Below are 23,197 nucleotides of genomic sequence, written 5' to 3' on the forward strand. Positions count from 1 at the left end.
TGTGAAGAAGAGATCTGTGAGATTAGGAAAGCTCTGTACATGTGAAGAAGAGACCTGTGAGGTTAGAAAAGCTCTGTACATGTGAAGAAGAGACTTGTGAGGTTAGGAAAAGCTCTGTACATGTGAAGAAGAGACCTGTGAGGTTAGGGAAGCTCTGTGCATGTGAAGAAGAGACCTGTGAGGTTAGGGAAAGCTCTGTACATGTGAAGAAGAAACCTGTGAGGTTAGGGAAGCTCTGTACATGTGAAGAAGAGATCTGTGAGGTTAGGAAAGCTCTGTATATGTGAAGAAGAGACCTGTGAGGTTAGGAAAGCTCTGTACATGTGAAGAAGAGACCTGTGAGGTTAGGAAAGCTCTGTACATGTGAAGAAGAGATCTGTGAGGTTAGGAAAGCGCTGTACATGTAAAGAAGAGACCTGTGAGGTTAGGAAAGCTCTGTACATGTAAAGAAGAGACCTGTGAGGTTAGGAAAGCTCTGTACATGTGAAGAAGATAACCTGGATATCAAGGGTTAATACCAGATGAAAGATGCCCTGAATACGGGATCAGCAACTAACGAACCCAGTTAATTCCCCCCAAACATGAGATCAAGCTCCATCTTGAGGGTAAAACAGAATGTGTTTTATTGAGGGCTATATGCCCAGTATTTATGCAGGTCTCCCACCTGGTTGACACTCCCTAGGTGGGGGATTGGAAGAGTATAGTACATTAGATAGAGGGAAGACGCCCTTTTACAGGTTACAATAGAATTGCATTACTTAACCAAATAAACAATTAAACACAAGAAAACAAGGGAGTCCTTCTTGACACTTGGCAGTCTGATTAGACAATGTGAACGCTTATCACTTAAACTTAATTACAGTAAACAATAGCTGATATCAGGAAACCTGTTTTCAGAAAATAGTTTCTCAAAGCTTAACAAAGTTAACCCTTCCAGTACTGACAGAGGGGTCTGTCACACGGCTCCCTCCTGGTGGGACACTCTGGCAGACCCGGCTTGACCCTTTGGCGGGTCAACTTGGGGATGACCGGACTAGGGGGTGGTAGGAATGTCAGTTTGCCGGGACAATCCATCTGCATTCCCGTTTTGCTTACCAGGCCGGTAGCTGATGGTGAAGTTATAGGGTTGGCGGGCTAAACTCCACCGCAGCAATCTACCATTGTCTCCTGAGACTCGGTTAAACCAGACTAAGGGATTGTGGTCCGTTATGAGAGAGAATTCCTGTCCATATAAATAAGGGTTTAACTTCTTCAGTGCCCTGACCAGGGCTAAACATTCCTTCTCTACTGCCACATAACTTACTTCTCGAGGTAACAACTTTCTGCTTAAGTATGCGACAGGGTGCTCTCCTCCATCCTCCCTGACTTGGCTCAGCACAGCCCCCAGTCCATACATGGAAGCATCTGTATGAATGAGAAAACATTTGTTAGGGACTGGGGCAGCCAAGACAGGGGCATTCACAAGAGCCTGCTTCAGTGCCTGAAATGTGGCTTCACAAGCTGGAGACCACAGGACCTGTTTAGGGAAGTTCTTTTTAGTCAGGTCAGTCAGGGGCTTGGCGATAGTACTGTAGTCCGGGACAAAACGTCGGTAATAACCGGCCGTCCCCAGGAAGGCTAGCACTTGGGTCTTAGTGATAGGTGTGGGCCAGTTAGCTACAGCCTCTACCTTGGTTGGCTCCGGTCTCTGGCTCCCACACCCCACTCGGTGACCCAAGTACTGTACTTCAGCCATACCTAGATGGCACTTGTCTGGTTTCAAGGTCAGGCCAGCGGCCCAAATCTTGTCCAGAACCACCCCTACATGGGTTAGGTGTTCCTCCCAGGACTCACTGTAGACCGCAATGTCGTCCAGGTAGGCACAAGCAAATTCCTGGAAGCCATCGAGGAGTCTATCCACCATACGCTAAAATGTATCCGGAGCATTCTTCATCCCAAAGGGCATGACCTTAAACTGGTATAGGCCAAATGGGGTGACGAATGCCGACTTGGGGATAGCATCCTCGGCCAGGGGAATCTGCCAATAGACCTTACACAGGTCTATGGTGGTCAGATAGCGTCCCATAGCAATATGGTCTAGTAATTTGTCGACCCGGGGCATCGGGTAGGCGTCAGTGGTGGTCCTTTCGTTGAGCCGCCTGTAGTCCACACAGAACCGGGTGGTCCCATCTCTCTTAGGTACCAGGCATACAGGCGAAGCCCAAGGGCTATCGGAGTGCTCGATGACTCCCAGCCGAGCCATCTCCTGTATCTCCTTTCGCCTTCCTTCTCGGACTGCTTCGGGGATACAGTAGGGGGGTTGTCGCAGGGGATTCTGTCCAGGGGTCTCTACCTTATGTACACAAGACTAGTGAGGTCAGTCTGAGGGTCCTTCTCTAGTAAGTCGGGCAGGGTAAATTCTCTGGATCGTCTGCAGCAGAGGCACACACTGCAGCGACATCCTCTGGCCTCTCCTGATACTCCTTCAGCATGTTCACATGTAAGGATCGCTGGATCCTTTCATCTGCACAGCTGGCTATAATATAGGTAGTATCACACACCTGAGCTAACACCTTATACGGGCCCTGCCAAGATGCTTGCATCTTGTTGGTCCTCACAGGCTTGAGCACCAAAACTTTCTGTCCAACCTGGAAGACCCGCTGCCGGGCACCCCGATCGTACCACCTCTTCTGTCTCCCCTGGGCCACCTGGAGATTCTCCCTTACTATCAGGGACAGTTTCTCCATGCGGTCCCGGAGTTCCAGGACATATGGTACTATGGGGATCCCCTCCTGCTCTGTCTCTCCCTCCCAGTGTCCTCTAATGAGATCCAGGGGTCCGCGGACCCTTCTCCCATAGAGTAACTAAAAGGGAGATAACCCAGTAGATTCCTGGGGCACCTCTCTGTACGCAAATAGCAGATGAGGCAGGAATCACTCCCAGTCTCTGCAAGTGTCAGTAAAGGTCCTCAGCATCTGCTTGAGGGTGCCATTAAAGCACTTGCAGAGACCGTTAGTCTGTGGGTGATAAGGCGAACTGAGCAGCGGTTTAATGCTGCACACCTTCCACAGCTGCTGGGTGAGCACAGCGGTAAACTGGGTACCCTGATCGGAGAGAATCTCCTTAGGGAACCCGACCCTAGTAAAAACCTTAGCCAGGGCATCAGCTACTGTCTCTGCCTCTATATTAGACAGTGCTACTGCCTCTGGGTAATGAGTGGCATAGTCCACCATAGTGAAAATATACTTCTTACCTGATGGACTAGCTCTGGCCAGTGGACCCACAATGTCAATGGCTATGCGGGAAAATGGTTCCCCAATAATAGGCATAGACATAAGCCTAGCTTTTGGGTGATCCCCCGCTTACCCACCCGTTGACAGGTGTCACAAGTACTACAATATACCCGCACATCTCGGTTAAAATTGGGCCAGAAGAAATTTTGGGTGATCCTATGAGCTGTGCGGCGGGACCCTAGATGTCCAGCTAATGGTACATAATGCCCAATCCGCAGAATCTCTTGCCGGTATTTCGCAGGCACCACCAGCTGCCGATTCTGCGGAGGGGCAGTACTTTTCTGGGCAGGTTTAGGGATTCTATATAGCCTATTCCCCACCCACTCATAACGTTCCCCATCTACCCCCTCTTCTCCAGCATCTGCCATAGCCCTGTACTTCTGAAGGGTCGGATCTTCCCGGGTTTCCCTCCCGTACGTCTCTGGGGTATCCCAGCCTAAGGGGGCCTGATCTAGGGTACACGTCGGGGGAGAGAGTCTTACCTGGGTCTCAGCAGCAGGTGGGTTGGTCTCGGCGGCACGGGTCTGGGCACGGGTAGTCACAGGGTTAACATCAGCGGGACCCATCGGAGCGTAGGCAGAAACAAGGGGGGCCAAGTCATTTTCAAGGAGAACATCAGCCGGTAAATCCTTCATGACCCCCACATTCACATGTCTAGCCCCCATTATCCAATCTAAATGTACCCGGACAACAGGTAGGCGGAACACAGCGCCCCCTGCTACCCTCACAGCCACAGTGTCTCCGGTGTGCTGGTTCTTGGACACCAAGTTCTTTTGGAGCAAGGTCATGGTAACACCAGTATCTCGTAGACCACTGACCTCCTTCCCATTCACTTTAACCAGTTGCCGGTGCTGTTGTCGGTTACCCCGGTGGGCAGCTTGCACGGGGTCTGCTTCATGTAGGATGCCCCAGCATTCTTCCTCCTCTACGCAGTGGGCATCAGGCTGAGGGTTACGTGGGTTTGCGCCGGCGGGTCTCCTCCAGGACTGTGCTTGGTTCGCTGTGTTTATGGGACACTCTGGTCTTTTGTGCCCTAGTTGCTTACATCCAAAGCACCGAATAGGTTGTGAGTAGTCCCGTGAGTTGAACCGGGCTGTCTTAGGATAGTTCGTGGCTGGAGGCGGTGTGGTAGAGCAATGTGCCGGGGGTTGGTAACTGGTAGCTGCTGGGGTGACTGTGGGTCGATACTCCACTCTGGCAGGGGGCTTAGTGGTAGCAGTGTCCAGTTTGCGGGCATCCGTATACTCATCTGCCAGGCGAGCAGCTTCATGCAGGGTGGAGGGTTTACGGTCCCGAACCCACTCTCTAACTCCTGCTGATAACTTGTCAAAGCAATGTTCCAACAAGAATAGCTGCAGCACCTCTTCCCCAGATATGGCTTGGCACCCCGCTATCCAGTGAGCTGCTGTGCGGTGCACCTTATATGCCCACTCGACGTAGGAATCTCCAGCTAATTTAACAGTGTCTCTGAGCCGCCTCCTGTATGCCTCCGGTGTAATTGCATACCTGGAGAGCAGAGCCTCTTTTACAACATTATAATCCCGACTTCCTCATCCGGAATGGCCCGAAAAGCCTCGCTGGCCCTGCCGGATAATTTTCCGGATAATATCGTGACCCAGTCCTCTGCGGGTACCTTGTGTAGGGCACATTGCCTCTCAAAATCCGCAAGGTACTCATCAATCTCTCCTTCTGTTTCCAGGAAGTTTTTAAAAGCTGCAAAATGTACTTTTCTTTTTTCCACTGGGGTTGCGGTCACTTGGGCTGCTGCAGCGCCGCTTTGGCGAAGTAGGTTGGCCTCCACAGCTGCTATGACCCGGTCGATAATTTCGGCAAACGGGTTGGGGCCATAATGTGCCAGTCTTATTTTAACCGCCCGGTCAAAGCTTGCTTCTTTGAGGGTTCTGTCTGATATGCTGGGATCATTGCTTCCTTCAGGCCCTGGTACTCCGTCCATCTCGGTCAGTATTGTAATAATCTCCCTCTTCCTGAGGTTACTGGCTTGTCGGCCCCTTTGTTCTAGCAGGTCTTTAAGGGTGTCTCTTTTCAGCCTTTCATACGGTATTCCCATTAGGTCCGGATGTGTACTTGCTCTTCTGGGTGATGAGGACCATCCCGTCGCTTGCCACTAATTGTTATGGTATAACCCGGATATCAAGGGTTAATACCAGATGAAAGATGCCCTGAATACGGGATCAGCAACACACGAACCCAGTTAATTCCCCCCAAACATGAGACCAAGCTCCATCTTGAGGGTAAAACAGAATGTGTTTTATTGAGGGCTATATGCCCAGTATTTATGCAGGTCTCCCACCTGGTTGACACTCCCTAGGTGGGGGATTGGAAGAGTATAGTACATTAGATAGAGGGAAGACGCCCTTTTACAGGATACAATAGAATTACGTTACTTAACCAAATAAACAATTAAACACAAGAAAACAAGGGAGTCCTTCTTGACACCTGGCAGTCTGATTAAACAATGTGAACGCTTATCACTTAAACTTAATTACAGTAAACAATAGCTGATGTCAGGAAACCTGTTTTCAGAAAATAGTTTCTCAAAGCTGAACAAAGTTAACCCTTCCAGTACTGACAGAGTGGTCTGTCACAGTTAGGAAAGCTCTGTACATGTAAAGAAGAGACCTGTGAGGTTAGGAAAGCTCTGTACATATGAAGAAGAGACCTGTGAGGTTAGAAAAGCTCTATACATGTGAAGAAGAGACCTGTGAGGTTAGGAAAGCTCTGTACATGTGAAGAAGAGACCTGTGAGGTTAGGAAAGCTCTGTACATGTGAAGAAGAGACCTGTGAGGTTAGGAAAGCTCTGTACATGCAAAGAAGAGACCTGTGAGGTTAGGAAAGCTCTGTACATGTGAAGAAGAGACCTGTGAGGTTAGGAAAGCTCTGTACATGCAAAGAAGAGACCTGTGAGGTTAGGAAAGCTCTGTACATATGAAGAAGAGACCTGTGAGGTTAGAAAAGCTCTATACATGTGAAGAAGAGACCTGTGAGGTTAGGAAAGCTCTGTACATGTGAAGAAGAGACCTGTGAGGTTAGGAAAGCTCTGTACTTGTGAAGAAGAGACCTGTGAGGTTAGGAAAGCTCTGTACATGTGAAGAAGAGACCTGTGAGGTTAGGAAAGCTCTGTACATGCAAAGAAGAGACCCATGAGGTTAGGAAAGCTCTGTACATGCAAAGAAGAGACCTGTGAGGTTAGGGAAGCTCTATACATGTGAAGAAGAGACCTGTGAGTTTGGGAAAGCTCTGTACATGTGAAGAAGAGACCTGTGAGGTTAGGTAAAGCTCTGTACATGTAAAGAAGAGACCTGTGAGGTTAGAGAAAGCTCTGTACATGAGGAGAAGAGACCTGTGAGGTTAGGAAAGCTCTGTACATGTGAAGAAGAGACCTGTGAGGTTAGGGAAAGCTCTGTACATGTGAAGAAGAGACCTGTGATGTTAGGGAAGCTCTGTACATGTGAAGAAGAGACCTGTGAGGTTAGGTAAGCTCTGTACATGTAAAGAAGAGACCTGTGAGGTTAGAGAAAGCTCTGTACATGAGGAGAAGAGACCTGTGATGTTAGGAAAGCTCTGTACATGTGAAGAAGAGACCTGTGAGGTTAGGAAAGCTCTGTACATGCAAAGAAGAGACCTGTGAGGTTAGGAAAGCTCTGTACATGTGAAGAAGAGACCTGTGAGGTTAGGAAAGCTCTGTACATGCAAAGAAGAGACCTGTGAGGTTAGGAAAGCTCTGTACATATGAAGAAGAGACCTGTGAGGTTAGAAAAGCTCTATACATGTGAAGAAGAGACCTGTGAGGTTAGGAAAGCTCTGTACATGTGAAGAAGAGACCTGTGAGGTTAGGAAAGCTCTGTACTTGTGAAGAAGAGACCTGTGAGGTTAGGAAAGCTCTGTACATGTGAAGAAGAGACCTGTGAGGTTAGGAAAGCTCTGTACATGCAAAGAAGAGACCCATGAGGTTAGGAAAGCTCTGTACATGCAAAGAAGAGACCTGTGAGGTTAGGGAAGCTCTATACATGTGAAGAAGAGACCTGTGAGTTTGGGAAAGCTCTGTACATGTGAAGAAGAGACCTGTGAGGTTAGGTAAAGCTCTGTACATGTAAAGAAGAGACCTGTGAGGTTAGAGAAAGCTCTGTACATGAGGAGAAGAGACCTGTGAGGTTAGGAAAGCTCTGTACATGTGAAGAAGAGACCTGTGAGGTTAGGGAAAGCTCTGTACATGTGAAGAAGAGACCTGTGATGTTAGGGAAGCTCTGTACATGTGAAGAAGAGACCTGTGAGGTTAGGTAAGCTCTGTACATGTAAAGAAGAGACCTGTGAGGTTAGAGAAAGCTCTGTACATGAGGAGAAGAGACCTGTGATGTTAGGGAAGCTCTGTACATGTGAAGAAGAGACCTGTGAGGTTAGGTAAGCTCTGTACATGTAAAGAAGAGACCTGTGAGGTTAGAGAAAGCTCTGTACATGTGAAGAAGAGACCTGTGAGGTTAGGAAAGCTCTGTACATGTGAAGTAGTGACCTGTGATGTTAGGAAAGCTCTGTACTTGTGAAGAAGAGACCTGTGAGGTTAGGAAAGCTTTGTACATGTGAAGAAGAGACCTGTGAGGTTAGGAAAGCTCTATACATGTGAAGAAGAGACCTGTGAGGTTAGGAAAGCTCTGTACATGTGAAGAGGAGACCTGTGAGGTTAGGAAAGCTCTGTACATGTGAAGAAGAGACCTGTGAGGTTAGGAAAGCTCTGTACATGTGAAGAAGAGACCTGTGAGGTTAGGGAAGCTCTGTACATGTAAAGAAGAGACCTGTGAGGTTAGGAAAGCTCTGTACATGTGAAGAAGAGACCTGTGAGGTTAGGAAAGCTCTGTACATGTAAAGAAGAGACCTATGAGGTTAGAGAAAGCTCTGTACATGTTAATAAGAGACCTGTGAGGTTAGGGAAGCTCTGTACATGTAAAGAAGAGACCTGTGAGGTTAGAGAAAGCTCTGTACATGAGGAGAAGAAGCTATGTACATGTTAACACACACACATTAATATATAGATATATATTTATTATTATTATTATTATTATTATTATTATTATTATTTTATTTTTTCTTATCATAAAACCTTTTAAATTGGTCCCATAGTCAGTGGCCATGTGCAGTGAGAGCAAGCCATTATTTTATTAGTAGGGCTCAGATGTTGGTACCTGATGATTCGACTGTCTGATGCTTTTGCTTTGTGTCTCTGGTTTCTATGGAAACACATTCTGTTCGTATCAACAGGTTTCTATGACAACTAATTGGATGGTGAAGTATCTCACGCCATTAGTGAAATCAAACCTTTAAGCACCTTAGCAGATAGATAGAAAAATCTTCAGTGGATTGATTTATCCTTTTTTTTGTTGTTGTTGTTATAATGATTTTAGTTTAAATAACATATCTAAAGTTTCATATCAATATATAGGGGAAGTAAAAATTGTTTTAATAGAAGAATTATAAAAATGTGCATTATATAGACTCAGGGATGTATCTTAATTTGCACAATAATATTCAAGGAGAAATATAACAATGTCAAGAAATAAGCCTTTGAAATGCCAAAAATAGATAACCATGGCAGCGCAGAGCAGAATGGTTATGTTGCGTATATAAGATGACAGGGAATTTTTACGTATTTTTTGCGGCCATGAATAAAACCTGCTTTTCTTACAGTTTTTTGATATTTTTGGTCTCTTTCTAGCAGTGTAACTAGGATTTCTGTGTTTACAAGCAATTACAAAACAATTAAAATGCTGAGCTGGTGTTATTCCTAGACACTTCAACTTCGCAATATTAGTCTTACAGCTGACCGGGTCAGATCTAGTAGAGCAGATCTAGTAGGGCAGATCTAGTAGGACAGATCTAGTAGGGCAGATCTAGTAGGGCAAATCTAGTAGGGCAGATCTAGTGGGCAAATCTAGTAGGGCAGATCTAGTAGGACAGATCTAGTAGGGCAGATCTAGTAGGGCATATCTAGTAGGACAGATCTAGTAGGGTGGATCTAGTAGGGCGGATCTAGTAGGGCGGATCTAGTAGGGCAGATCTAGTAGGGCAGATGACTTGTGACAAAGGTGACATCCTAACCATCCTAACCTGTGGGTTAGCACATGTATTACAAGTTGGAAGTAAAACACTTGCACGTGAGCGAAACCCGATGTGCACTAACTAAAGGACTTATTCTCCCCATAGTCTTCAATGGAGAGTGCAGAAGAAAAAAATCTAAGGCTTATCACTCGCACACTAAACCAACAGAAGTTATTAATATTTGATATTCAAAAGTTCTTCACATACAGAAAAATGTTTTTATTTTAAATTATATGTAAAAGTCCCAAGGAGCTTACAGTCTAGTGGTATAATGTGAGACCCTGTCACAAGGAGCTTACAGTCTAGTGGTATAATGTGAGACCCTGTCACAAGGAGCTTACAGTCTAGTAGTATAATGTGAGACCCTGTCACAAGGAGCTTACAGTCTAGTGGTATAATGTGAGACCCTGTCACAAGGAGCTTACAGTCTAGTGGTATAATGAGAGAACCTGTCACAAGGAGCTTACAATCTAGTGGTATAATGTTAGCCCTGTTACAAGGAGCTTACAATCTAGTGGTATAATGTGAGACCCTGTTTCACAAAGCATACAGTCTAGTGGTATAATGTGATGCCCTGTCACAAGGAGCTTACAGTCTAGTGGTATAATGTGAGACCCTGTCACAAGGAGCTTACAGTCTAGTGGTATAATGTGATGCCCTGTCACAAGGAGCTTACGGTCTAGTGGTATAATGTGAAGCCCTGTCACAAGGAGCTTACAGTCTAGTGGTATAATGTGATGCCCTGTGACAAGGAGCTTACAGTCGAGTGGTATAATGTGATGCCCTGTCACAAGGAGCTTACAGTCTAGTGGTATAATGTGAGACCCTGTCACAAGGAGCTTACAGTCTAGTGGTATAATGTGAGACCCTGACACAAAGAGTTTACAATCTAGTGGTATAATGTGATACACTGTCACAAGGAGCTTACAGTCTAGTGGTATAATGTGAGACTCTGTCACAACAAGGAGCTTACAATCTAGTGGTATAATGTGAGACCCTGTTACAAGGAGCTTACAGTCTAGTGGTATAATGTCAGACCCTGTCACAAGAAGCTTACAGTCTAGTGGTATAATGTGAGCCCTGTTACAAGGAGCTTACAGTCTAGTGGTATAATGTGAGACCCTGTCACAAGGAGCTTACAATCTAGTGGTATAATGTGAGACCCTGTTACAAGAAGCTTACAGTCTAGTGGTATAATGTGATGCTATGTCACAAGGAGCTTACAGTCTAGTGGTATAATGTGAGACCCTGTCACAAGGAGCTTACAGTCTAGTGGTATAATGTGATGCCCTGTCACAAGGAGCTTACAATCTAGTGGTATAATGTGATGCCCTGTCACAAGGAGCTTACAATCTAGTGGTATAATGTTAGCCCTGTTACAAGGAGCTTACAGTCTAGTGGTATAATGTGAGACCCTGTCACAAGGAGCTTACAATCTAGTGGTATAATGTGAGACCCTGTTTCACAAAGCATACAGTCTAGTGGTATAATGTGATGCCCTGTCACAAGGAGCTTACAGTCTAGTGGTATAATGTGAGACCCTGTCACAAGGAGCTTACAGTCTAGTGGTATAATGTGATGCCCTGTCACAAGGAGCTTACGGTCTAGTGGTATAATGTGAAGCCCTGTCACAAGGAGCTTACAGTCTAGTGGTATAATGTGATGCCCTGTCACAAGGAGCTTACAGTCGAGTGGTATAATGTGATGCCCTGTCACAAGGAGCTTACAGTCTAGTGGTATAATGTGAGACCCTGTCACAAGGAGCTTACAGTCTAGTGGTATAATGTGAGACCCTGACACAAAGAGTTTACAATCTAGTGGTATAATGTGATACACTGTCACAAGGAGCTTACAGTCTAGTGGTATAATGTGAGACTCTGTCACAACAAGGAGCTTACAATCTAGTGGTATAATGTGAAGCCCTGTCACAAGGAGCTTACAGTCTAGTGGTATAATGGGATGCCCTGTCACAAGGAGCTTACAGTCGAGTGGTATAATGTAAGACCCTGTCACAAGGAGCTTACAGTCTAGTGGTATAATGTGAGACCCTGTCACAAGGAGCTTACAGTCTAGTGGTATAATGTGAGACCCTGACACAAAGAGTTTACAATATAGTGGTATAATGTGATACACTGTCACAAGGAGCTTACAGTCTAGTGGTATAATGTGAGACCCTGTCACAAGGAGCTTACAGTCTAGTGGTATAATGTGAGCCCTGTCACAAGGAGCTTACAGTCTAGTGGTATAATATGAGACCCTGTCAAAAGGAGCTTACAGTCTAGTGGTATAATGTGATGCCCTGTCACAAGGAGCTTACAATCTAGTGGTATAATGTGATGCCCTGTCACAAGGAGCTTACAGTCTAGTGGTATAATGTGAAGCCCTGTCACAAGGAGCTTACAGTCTAGTGGTATAATGTGAGACCCTGTCACAAGAAGCTTAAAGTCTAGTGGTATAATGTGATGCCCTGTCACAAGAAGCTTACAGTCGAGTGGTATAATGTGAGACCCTGTCACAAGGAGCTTACCATCTAGTGCTATAATAAGAGACCCTGTCACAAGGAGCTTACAGTCTAGTGCTATAATAAGAGACCCTATCACAAGGAGCTTACAGTCTAGTGCTATAATAAGAGACCCTGTCACAAGGAGCTTACAGTCTAGTGCTATAATAAGAGACCCTGTCACAAGGAGATTACAGTCTAGTGCTATAATAAGAGACCCTGTCACAAGGAGCTTACAGTCTAGTGCTATAAAAGACCCAGTCACAAGGATCTTACAGTCTAGTGCTATAATAAGAGACCCTGTCACAAGGAGATTGCAGTCTAGTGCTATAAGAGTCCCTGTCACAAGGAGCTTACAGTCTAGTGCTATAAGACGCCCTGTCACAAGGAGCTTACAGTCTAGTGCTATAAGAGTCCCTGTCGCAAGGAGCTTAAAGTCTAGTGCTATAAGAGACAATGTCACAAGGAGCTTACAGTCTAGTGCTATAAGAGACACTGTCACAAGGAGCTTACAGTCTAGTGCTATAAGAGACCCTGTCACAAGGAGCTTACAGTCTAGTGCTATAAGAGACCCTGTCACAAGGAGCTTACAGTCTAGTGATATAATAAGAGACCCTGTCACAAAGAGCTTACAGTCTAGTGCTATAATAAGAGACCCTATCACAAGGAGCTTACAGTCTAGTGATATAATAAGAGACCCTGTCACAAGGAGCTTACAGTCTAGTGCTATAATAAGAGACCCTGTCACAAGGAGCTTACAGTCTAGTGCTATCATAAGAGACCCTGTCACAAGGAGCTTACAGTCTAGTGGTATAATGTGATGCCCTGTCACAAGGAGCTTACAGTCTAGTGGTATAATGTGAGACCCTGTCACAAGGAGCTTACAGTCTAGTGGTATAATGTGATGCCCTGTCACAAGGAGCTTACGGTCTAGTGGTATAATGTGAAGCCCTGTCACAAGGAGCTTACAGTCTAGTGGTATAATGTGATGCCCTGTCACAAGGAGCTTACAGTCGAGTGGTATAATGTGATGCCCTGTCACAAGGAGCTTACAGTCTAGTGGTATAATGTGAGACCCTGTCACAAGGATCTTACAGTCTAGTGGTATAATGTGAGACCCTGACACAAAGAGTTTACAATCTAGTGGTATAATGTGATACACTGTCACAAGGAGCTTACAGTCTAGTGGTATAATGTGAGACTCTGTCACAACAAGAAGCTTACAATCTAGTGGTATAATGTGAAGCCCTGTCACAAGGAGCTTACAGTCTAGTGGTATAATGGGATGCCCTGTCACAAGGAGCTTACAGTCGAGTGGTATAATGTAAGACCCTGTCACAAGGAGCTTACAGTCTAGTGGTATAATGTGAGACCCTGTCACAAGGAGCTTACAGTCTAGTGGTATAATGTGAGACCCTGACACAAAGAGTTTACAATATAGTGGTATAATGTGATACACTGTCACAAGGAGCTTACAGTCTAGTGGTATAATGTGAGACCCTGTCACAAGGAGCTTACAGTCTAGTGGTATAATGTGAGCCCTGTCACAAGGAGCTTACAGTCTAGTGGTATAATATGAGACCCTGTCAAAAGGAGCTTACAGTCTAGTGGTATAATGTGATGCCCTGTCACAAGGAGCTTACAATCTAGTGGTATAATGTGATGCCCTGTCACAAGGAGCTTACAGTCTAGTGGTATAATGTGAAGCCCTGTCACAAGGAGCTTACAGTCTAGTGGTATAATGTGAGACCCTGTCACAAGAAGCTTAAAGTCTAGTGGTATAATGTGATGCCCTGTCACAAGAAGCTTACAGTCGAGTGGTATAATGTGAGACCCTGTCACAAGGAGCTTACCATCTAGTGCTATAATAAGAGACCCTGTCACAAGGAGCTTACAGTCTAGTGCTATAATAAGAGACCCTATCACAAGGAGCTTACAGTCTAGTGCTATAATAAGAGACCCTGTCACAAGGAGCTTACAGTCTAGTGCTATAATAAGAGACCCTGTCACAAGGAGATTACAGTCTAGTGCTATAATAAGAGACCCTGTCACAAGGAGCTTACAGTCTAGTGCTATAAAAGACCCAGTCACAAGGATCTTACAGTCTAGTGCTATAATAAGAGACCCTGTCACAAGGAGCTTGCAGTCTAGTGCTATAAGAGTCCCTGTCACAAGGAGCTTACAGTCTAGTGCTATAAGACGCCCTGTCACAAGGAGCTTACAGTCTAGTGCTATAAGAGTCCCTGTCGCAAGGAGCTTAAAGTCTAGTGCTATAAGAGACAATGTCACAAGGAGCTTACAGTCTAGTGCTATAAGAGACACTGTCACAAGGAGCTTACAGTCTAGTGCTATAAGAGACCCTGTCACAAGGAGCTTACAGTCTAGTGCTATAAGAGACCCTGTCACAAGGAGCTTACAGTCTAGTGATATAATAAGAGACCCTGTCACAAAGAGCTTACAGTCTAGTGCTATAATAAGAGACCCTATCACAAGGAGCTTACAGTCTAGTGATATAATAAGAGACCCTGTCACAAGGAGCTTACAGTCTAGTGGTATAATGTGAGACTCTGTCACAACAAGAAGCTTACAATCTAGTGGTATAATGTGAAGCCCTGTCACAAGGAGCTTACAGTCTAGTGGTATAATGGGATGCCCTGTCACAAGGAGCTTACAGTCGAGTGGTATAATGTAAGACCCTGTCACAAGGAGCTTACAGTCTAGTGGTATAATGTGAGACCCTGTCACAAGGAGCTTACAGTCTAGTGGTATAATGTGAGACCCTGACACAAAGAGTTTACAATATAGTGGTATAATGTGATACACTGTCACAAGGAGCTTACAGTCTAGTGGTATAATGTGAGACCCTGTCACAAGGAGCTTACAGTCTAGTGGTATAATGTGAGCCCTGTCACAAGGAGCTTACAGTCTAGTGGTATAATATGAGACCCTGTCAAAAGGAGCTTACAGTCTAGTGGTATAATGTGATGCCCTGTCACAAGGAGCTTACAATCTAGTGGTATAATGTGATGCCCTGTCACAAGGAGCTTACAGTCTAGTGGTATAATGTGAAGCCCTGTCACAAGGAGCTTACAGTCTAGTGGTATAATGTGAGACCCTGTCACAAGAAGCTTAAAGTCTAGTGGTATAATGTGATGCCCTGTCACAAGAAGCTTACAGTCGAGTGGTATAATGTGAGACCCTGTCACAAGGAGCTTACCATCTAGTGCTATAATAAGAGACCCTGTCACAAGGAGCTTACAGTCTAGTGCTATAATAAGAGACCCTATCACAAGGAGCTTACAGTCTAGTGCTATAATAAGAGACCCTGTCACAAGGAGCTTACAGTCTAGTGCTATAATAAGAGACCCTGTCACAAGGAGATTACAGTCTAGTGCTATCATAAGAGACCCTGTCACAAGGAGCTTACAGTCTAGTGGTATAATGTGAGACCCTGTCACAAGGAGCTTACCATCTAGTGCTATAATAAGAGACCCTGTCACAAGGAGCTTACAGTCTAGTGCTATAATAAGAGACCCTATCACAAGGAGCTTACAGTCTAGTGCTATAATAAGAGACCCTGTCACAAGGAGCTTACAGTCTAGTGCTATAATAAGAGACCCTGTCACAAGGAGATTACAGTCTAGTGCTATAATAAGAGACCCTGTCACAAGGAGCTTACAGTCTAGTGCTATAAAAGACCCAGTCACAAGGATCTTACAGTCTAGTGCTATAATAAGAGACCCTGTCACAAGGAGCTTGCAGTCTAGTGCTATAAGAGTCCCTGTCACAAGGAGCTTACAGTCTAGTGCTATAAGACGCCCTGTCACAAGGAGCTTACAGTCTAGTGCTATAAGAGTCCCTGTCGCAAGGAGCTTAAAGTCTAGTGCTATAAGAGACAATGTCACAAGGAGCTTACAGTCTAGTGCTATAAGAGACACTGTCACAAGGAGCTTACAGTCTAGTGCTTTAAGAGACCCTGTCACAAGGAGCTTACAGTCTAGTGCTATAAGAGACCCTGTCACAAGGAGCTTACAGTCTAGTGATATAATAAGAGACCCTGTCACAAAGAGCTTACAGTCTAGTGCTATAATAAGAGACCCTATCACAAGGAGCTTACAGTCTAGTGATATAATAAGAGACCCTGTCACAAGGAGCTTACAGTCTAGTGCTATAATAAGAGACCCTGTCACAAGGAGCTTACAGTCTAGTGCTATAATAAGAGACCCTGTCACAAGGAGCTTACAGTATAGTGATATAATAAGAGACCCTGTCACAAGGAGCTTACAGTCTGGTGCTATAATAAGAGACCCTGTCAAAAGGAGCTTACAGTCTAGTGCTATAATAAGAGACCCTGTCACAAGGAGCTTACAGTCTAGTGCTATAATAAGAGACCCTGTCACAAGGAGCTTACAGTCTAGTGCTATAATAAGAGACCCTGTCACAAGGAGCTTACAGTCTAGTGCTATAATAAGAGACCCTGTCACAAGGAACTTACAGTCTAGTGCTATAAGAGACCCTGTCACAAGGAGCTTACAGTCTAGTGCTATAATAAGAGACCCTGTCACAAGGAGCTTACAGTCTAGTGCTATAATAAGAGACCCTGTCACAATGAGCTTACAGTCTAGTGCTATAATAAGAGACCCTGTCACAAGGAGCTTACAGTCTAGTGCTATAGTAAGAGACCCTGTCACAAGGAGCTTACAGTCTAGTGCTATAATAAGAGACTCTGTCACAAGGAGCTTACAGTCTAGTGCTATAATAAGAGACCCTGTCACAAGGAGCTTACAGTCTAGTGCTATAATAAGAGACTCTGTCACAAGGAGCTTACAGTCTAGTGCTATAATATGAGACCCTGTCACAAGAAGCTTACAGTCTAGTGCTATAATAAGAGACCCTGTCACAAGGAGCTTACAGTCTAGTGCTATAATAAGAGACCCTGTCACAAGGAGCTTACAGTCTAGTGCTATAATAAGAGACCCTGTCACAAGAAGCTTACAGTCTAGTGCTATAATAAGAGACCCTGTCACAAGGAGCTTACAGTCTAGTGCTATAATAAGAGACCCTGTCACAAGGAGCTTACAGTCTAGTGCTATAATAAGAGACCCTGTCACAAGGAGCTTACAGTCTATTGCTATGCTCAGCTTTGTGCTCATTAGTTACGTTACTTTTTACCACCAGTTTACTGAAATTTGCTTTGTTTTTACACAGGGTCATCCTGCTTAAGAAGCTCATCCCTCTGCCACTTACCACCCTGTGAGGGGAACTTACCTTGCACTTCTCAGGAGGACTGTGACGAGGGCGCTGATATCTGCTTTTCCAACCCGTGCCCAGTGAACTCATCCTGCGTTATCACGGCGCAGAGCTACACCTGCCAGTGCCCCAGAGGATATGGGGGTCAGCACTGTGAGATCCCCCTAGAGCTGTGTGCCAGGAACCCTTGCAGACAAGGAGGGCAGTGCTACATGGGTGATGAGGGGCCAATATGTGTGTGCTCCAGTGGGTACCGGGGGACCCTGTGTGATGCACCAGAAGATGAGTGTTTGTTTAACCCCTGCTTAAACGGGGCTGTGTGCAGGGACCGGGGGAAGGGTCCTGCTTGCTACTGTGTCCCCGGATTCCAGGGCTCACTTTGTGACATTGAGGTGGATGAATGCGCGTCCCAGCCCTGCATGCATGGGGCCACATGCCTGAACCTAATAGGGAGATACACCTGTGTGTGCCCTGCACAATATACAGGTAAGGCAAGTTAGTATCTATAACTAATAGAGAGATACACCTGTGTGTGTCCTGCACAATATACAGGTATGGCAAGTTAGTATCTATAACTAATAGAGAGATACACCTGTGTGTGCCCTGCACAATATACAGGTAAGACAAGTTAGTATCTATAACTAATAGAGAGATACTCATGTGTGTGCCCTGCACAATATACAGGTAAGGCAAGTTAGTATCTATAACTAATAGAGAGATACACCTGTGTGTGCCCTGCACAATATACAGGTAAGGCAAGTTAGTATCTATAACTAATAGAGAGATACACCTGTGTGTGCCCTGCACAATATACAGGTAAGGCAAGTTAGTATCTATAACTAATAGAGAGGAAACACCTCAGGAAATGTGATATGAAGCACTTTACATTTGTAATAAAACGTTTAAGTTAATGTAATAAATATATTTGCAATACATTTTCCTGAAATTTATATATTTATATTATTTAACTCTTAAAATAGTGTGTTTTCCAGTTCTGAGAACTGGAAGTGCACTCTATAGGCCTAACCCTGCTATATATCTCTCTGTAATTGGTGTCAGCAGAGGTGATAAGATAAGATACTGCAACATAATGCAAGTTTTGATAACAAAATGACAGTAACAAGTCTGCATTGGCTCCTAAGTGTTGGGTTTAGTTTGGCTGTGTAAAAACATTTGCAAACAATGTGATAGTGCAGCCATAAACATCCTCTCCCAGTATTTTAGTTCATTGCAGTTATTCAGGAAAATCTATCATTACAAGGGGCTAGATTATTCTCAACGCTCCGTGTGCTTGCATTGGTGCACAAATACGCCTTTTCAGGCACACATTAAATACCCTTGATATTGCAAGTTAAATGTAAATGCACAGGCGTAATCGTGCTTTGCGCTTTGGTAAACACCGCTTAGGAAAAGCTAGTGTTAAAATATGCGCAAACCTAAAACGTGGAGCAAAACACATAAAAGATGCATTTCACAGTCTGATTAAAATTATTGCTTAAAAAATATTGCATGAAAAAGTTATAAGATGTGAGGTGCATGAAATGCTTTTACATAGGGATCCATAGGAACACATGTATAGTGATATTTATTAATATAAATATATATGTATGTATGTCTATACTTATGTATTTATGTTTGTATTTACATAGATATATAAAAATATTAATACAGATATGAATATATATATATAATATATATAAATACAGATATGCATATTAATAGAAATACATTCATATATACTCATATAATTACAGATATGCATATATATATATATATATATATATATATATAAATACAGACATATTATACATATATAAATACATATATGCATAATTATATAAATGCAGACATACTGTATATACACATATAAATACAGATGTGAATAAATATTTATAAATGCATACATATATATACATATAAATACAGATATGAATATATATATATATATATATACACAAAACACGGGAGGGGTCAGCACTCTCAGGCCGCACTGGGTACACATTCTATGACCCTGTAACATGCACAGCCCTGGGTGCAAAACAGTTCTCTCAGGAAGCTGCACTGTCACCAGAGTCACAGGCAGTTAACCCCAGTCAGGCCTGGGTGCAAGGCCCAAACAGGGAAAGTTACAAAAAAAATAACACATTAATATAGCACACAGAGAAAGTCTAACACTCACTTACAAGCTAACAACTAAGATTAAAAGCAGCAATGGAAGAGTTAGTTACCGCATCTGGCCAAATGGGAAAAGCCCAGGTACCTCGTCAATGTCTCTTCCAAAAACCTGGGTCCCTAAACAGCCACACAATGCAGGCTCACAATCAAACAACTGTGTAAAAATGAAGGGTGCACAGGTTATGTAATCTCCCCAAACATAGCCTGTTTAAAAGCAAAAATGGAAGGATTAGTTACCGCATCTGGCCAAATGGGATAAGCCCAGGTACCACGTCAAGGTCTCTTCCAAAACCTGAGTCCCTAAACAGCCACACAATGCAAGCTCTCAATCCAACAAACTGGGAACAAGTGAAGGGTGCACAGGCTTATGTAATCACCCTAGATATATACAAAACACGGAAGGGGACTGCACTCTCAGACTGGACTGGGTACAGATCCCATGACCCCGCAACATGCACAGCCCTGGGTGCACAATAGCACTCTCAGGAAGCTGCACTGTCCCCAGAGTCACAGGCGGTTAACCCAAGACAGGTCTGGGTGCAAGGCCCATAGGGAAAATTACAAAACAAATTAATACAGCACACAGAGAAAGTCCAACACTCACTTACAAGCTCTCAGCTATGATTAAAAGCAAACATGGAAGAGTTAGTTACCGCATCTGGCCAAATGGGATAAGCCCAGGTACCACGTCAAGGTCTCTTCCAAAACTTGAGTCCCTAAACAGCCACACAATGCAAGCTACCTATGGGCCTTGCACCCAGACCTGTCTGGGGTTAACTGCCTGTGACTCTGAGGACAGTGCAGCTTCCTGAGAGTGCTATTGTGCACCCAGGGCTGTGCATGTTGCAGGGTCATGGGATGTGTACCTAGTCCAGTCTGAGAGTGCAGTCCCCTTCCGTGTTTTGTATATATCTAGGGTGATTACATAAGCCTGTGCACCCTTCACTTTTTCCCAGTTTGTTGGATTGAGAGCTTGCATTGTGTGGCTGTTTAGGGACCCAGGTTTTGGGAGAGACCTTGAGGTGGTACCTGGGCTTGTCCCATTTGGCCAGATGCGGTAACTAACTCTTCCATTTTTGCTTTTAATCATAGCTGAGAGCTTGTAAGTGAGTGCTGGACTTTCTCTGTGTGCTGTATTAATTTGTTTTGTAATTTTCCCTATGGGCCTTGCACCCAGACCTGACTGGGGTTAACTGCCTGTGGCTCTGGGAACAGTGCAGCTTCCTGAGAGTGCTATTGTGCACCCAGGGCTGTGCATGTTGCAGGGTCATAGGATATGTATCCAGTCCGGTCTGAGAGTGCAGTCCCCTTCCGTGTTTTGTATATATATATAAGCACAACACAAGGTGGCACACTGTACAAAGGCTATACCTTTTATTAGAGCAATGTTTATGGGCACCTGCCTTTTTCTCAAGCTTGAGAAAGGGGCAGGTGCCCTGAAACGTTGCTCTAATAAAAGGTATAGCCTTTGTACCATGTGCCACCTTGTGTTGTGCTTTCATGCATCCTGAGGCCTAGAGGGTGGTCTCTTTAGGTGTTGCACCGGTCTGTTTATGAATATTTACTGAAATACTGAGATACACTCAGTGGTGAAGTGCGGATTTCATTGCTTATATATATATATTTATACGGCTCAAAATGTCGTCCTAAGCTACTAGCCAGGACAAACTGTCAAGTCCTAAGCTACTAGCCAGGACAAACTGTCAAGTCCTAAGCTACTAGCCCGGACAAACTGTCAAGTCCTAAGCTACTAGCCCGGACAAACTGTCAAGTCCTAAGCTACTAGCCCGGACAAACTGTCAAGTCCTAAGCTACTAGCCCGGACAAACTCTCAAGTCCTAAGCTACTAGCCAGGACAAACTGTCAAGTCCTAAGCTACTAGCCAGGACAAACTGTCAAGTCCTAAGCTACTAGCCAGGACAAACTGTCAAGTCCTAAGCTACTAGCCCGGACAAACTGTCAAGTCCTAAGCTACTAGCCAGGACAAACTGTCAAGTCCTAAGCTACTAGCCCGGACAAACTGTCAAGTCCTAAGCTACTAGCCCGGACAAACTGTCAAGTCCTAAGCTACTAGCCCGGACAAACTGTCAAGTCCTAAGCTACTAGCCCAGACAAACTGTCAAGTCCTAAGCTACTAGCCAGGACAAACTGTCAAGTCCTAAGCTACTAGCCAGGACAAACTGTCAAGTCCTAAGCTACTAGCCAGGACAAACTGTCAAGTCCTAAGCTACTAGCCAGGACAAACTGTCAAGTCCTAAGCTACTAGCCCGGACAAACTGTCAAGTCCTAAGCTACTAGCCAGGACAAACTGTCAAGTCCTAAGCTACTAGCCCGGACAAACTGTCAAGTCCTAAGCTACTAGCCCGGACAAACTGTCAAGTCCTAAGCTACTAGCCAGGACAAACTGTTACTCGCCGTCCCACACACTACGTTACCCCCTCGTTACATATGTTTAGCCATTGTGAAACATTTTATAATATTGTGTTTATTTTGTACCATAACAAATGAAATAAAGCTTCATACAGTAATACATTAACATAGAGAATGCAGAGAGAGCTAACAATCATGGAGATCTCTCCCTTCTCTCTCAGGCCATGAGGCCCATCTATCAAGTTCCGAACGTGTTTCTGGCGAGCCTGCAGGCTGCTGCTCCTAACCCTGTCCACCTACTCTGATGAGGCAGACAGGAATCGCCGCAATCAACAACCCAGTCGAGTACGATCGGGTTGATTGACACCGCCTGCTGGGGGCCGATTGGCCGCGAGTCTGCAGGGGGTGGCGTTGCACCAGCAGCTCACAAGAGCTGCCTGTGCAATGCTGAATACGGAGAGCATATTGGTCTCCGCATTCAGCAATGTCTGTCGGATCAGGTCCGCAAGACCTTTGTTAAATAGGCCTCCATGTCTTCTCTTTACACTCTTTCTTTCCCCTCTCATATCTCTTCACTTCCCCCCCCCCCCTCCATTCTCTCTTAAAGGGACACTAAACACAATTTTTTATTTCTTGATTCAGATAGAGCATGACATTTTCAACAACTTTCTAATTTACTCCTATTATCAATTTTTCTTTGTTCTCTTGCTATCTTTATTTAAAAAGCAGGAATGTGATGCATAGGAACCGGCCCATTTTTGGTTGAGAACCTGGGTTATGCTTGCTTATTGGTGGGCAAATGTAAGCCTCCAATAAGCAAGCGCTGCCCATGGTGCTAAACCTAAAATGGTCTGGCTGCTAAGATTTACATTCCAGCTTTTAAAATAAAGATAGCAAGAGAACAAAGAAAAATTGATAATAGGAGTAAATTAGAAAGTTGCTTAAAATTTCATGCTCTATCTGAATCACGAAAGAAAAATTTTGGGTTCAGTGTCCCTTTAACTCTACCTTCTTCTCCATTTTCACTTTTTCTCTCCAATCACTCTCTGCCCCGTTTACCCTCTCAGAAGTAACAGTCTAAGCACTAATGGGGTCCCTAAAGGAATAACATATTTGTGCACTTTCATAACTATATAATATCCCTTTAGATAATAGTTTTAGCACATAGCCCACAATGTGTGTTTGTCAGTGCTGCAATAGGAATGTACATTCTGCAAATACAATGTGCCAACTTACAACACGCCACCAGACATCAGACTCAAAATTCACTTAACTCGCCACCTTTAAATTTCCACTCGCCAATGGCTAGTGGGCTAGTGGAAATGTTGAGCCCTGATATATATATATATATATATATATATGCATACATATATACACATATAAATACAGATATGCATACTTATAGAAATACAGACATATTATACGCATATAAATACAGAAATACATATATATATATATATACACATATAAATATATATGCACACACATACATATATATATATATTTAGCCAAGAAGAGTAG

General features: G+C 44.3%; 1 protein-coding gene across 1 annotated transcript in view; it reads left to right on the top strand.

The window, feature by feature from the left end:
* The window catches only part of CRB1 (crumbs cell polarity complex component 1), a 114,323-nt gene that overhangs the window by 12,145 nt on the left and 78,981 nt on the right, over positions 1 to 23,197 (top strand). Inside the window, exon 2 of the mRNA XM_053693752.1 lies at positions 17,090 to 17,617. Coding sequence (XP_053549727.1) covers positions 17,090 to 17,617 — 528 coding nt within the window. The remainder of the gene's footprint in view (positions 1 to 17,089; positions 17,618 to 23,197) is intronic.

The sequence above is a fragment of the Bombina bombina genome, chromosome 10 (genome assembly GCF_027579735.1).
Source record: "Bombina bombina isolate aBomBom1 chromosome 10, aBomBom1.pri, whole genome shotgun sequence".
Taxonomy (NCBI): domain Eukaryota; kingdom Metazoa; phylum Chordata; class Amphibia; order Anura; family Bombinatoridae; genus Bombina; species Bombina bombina.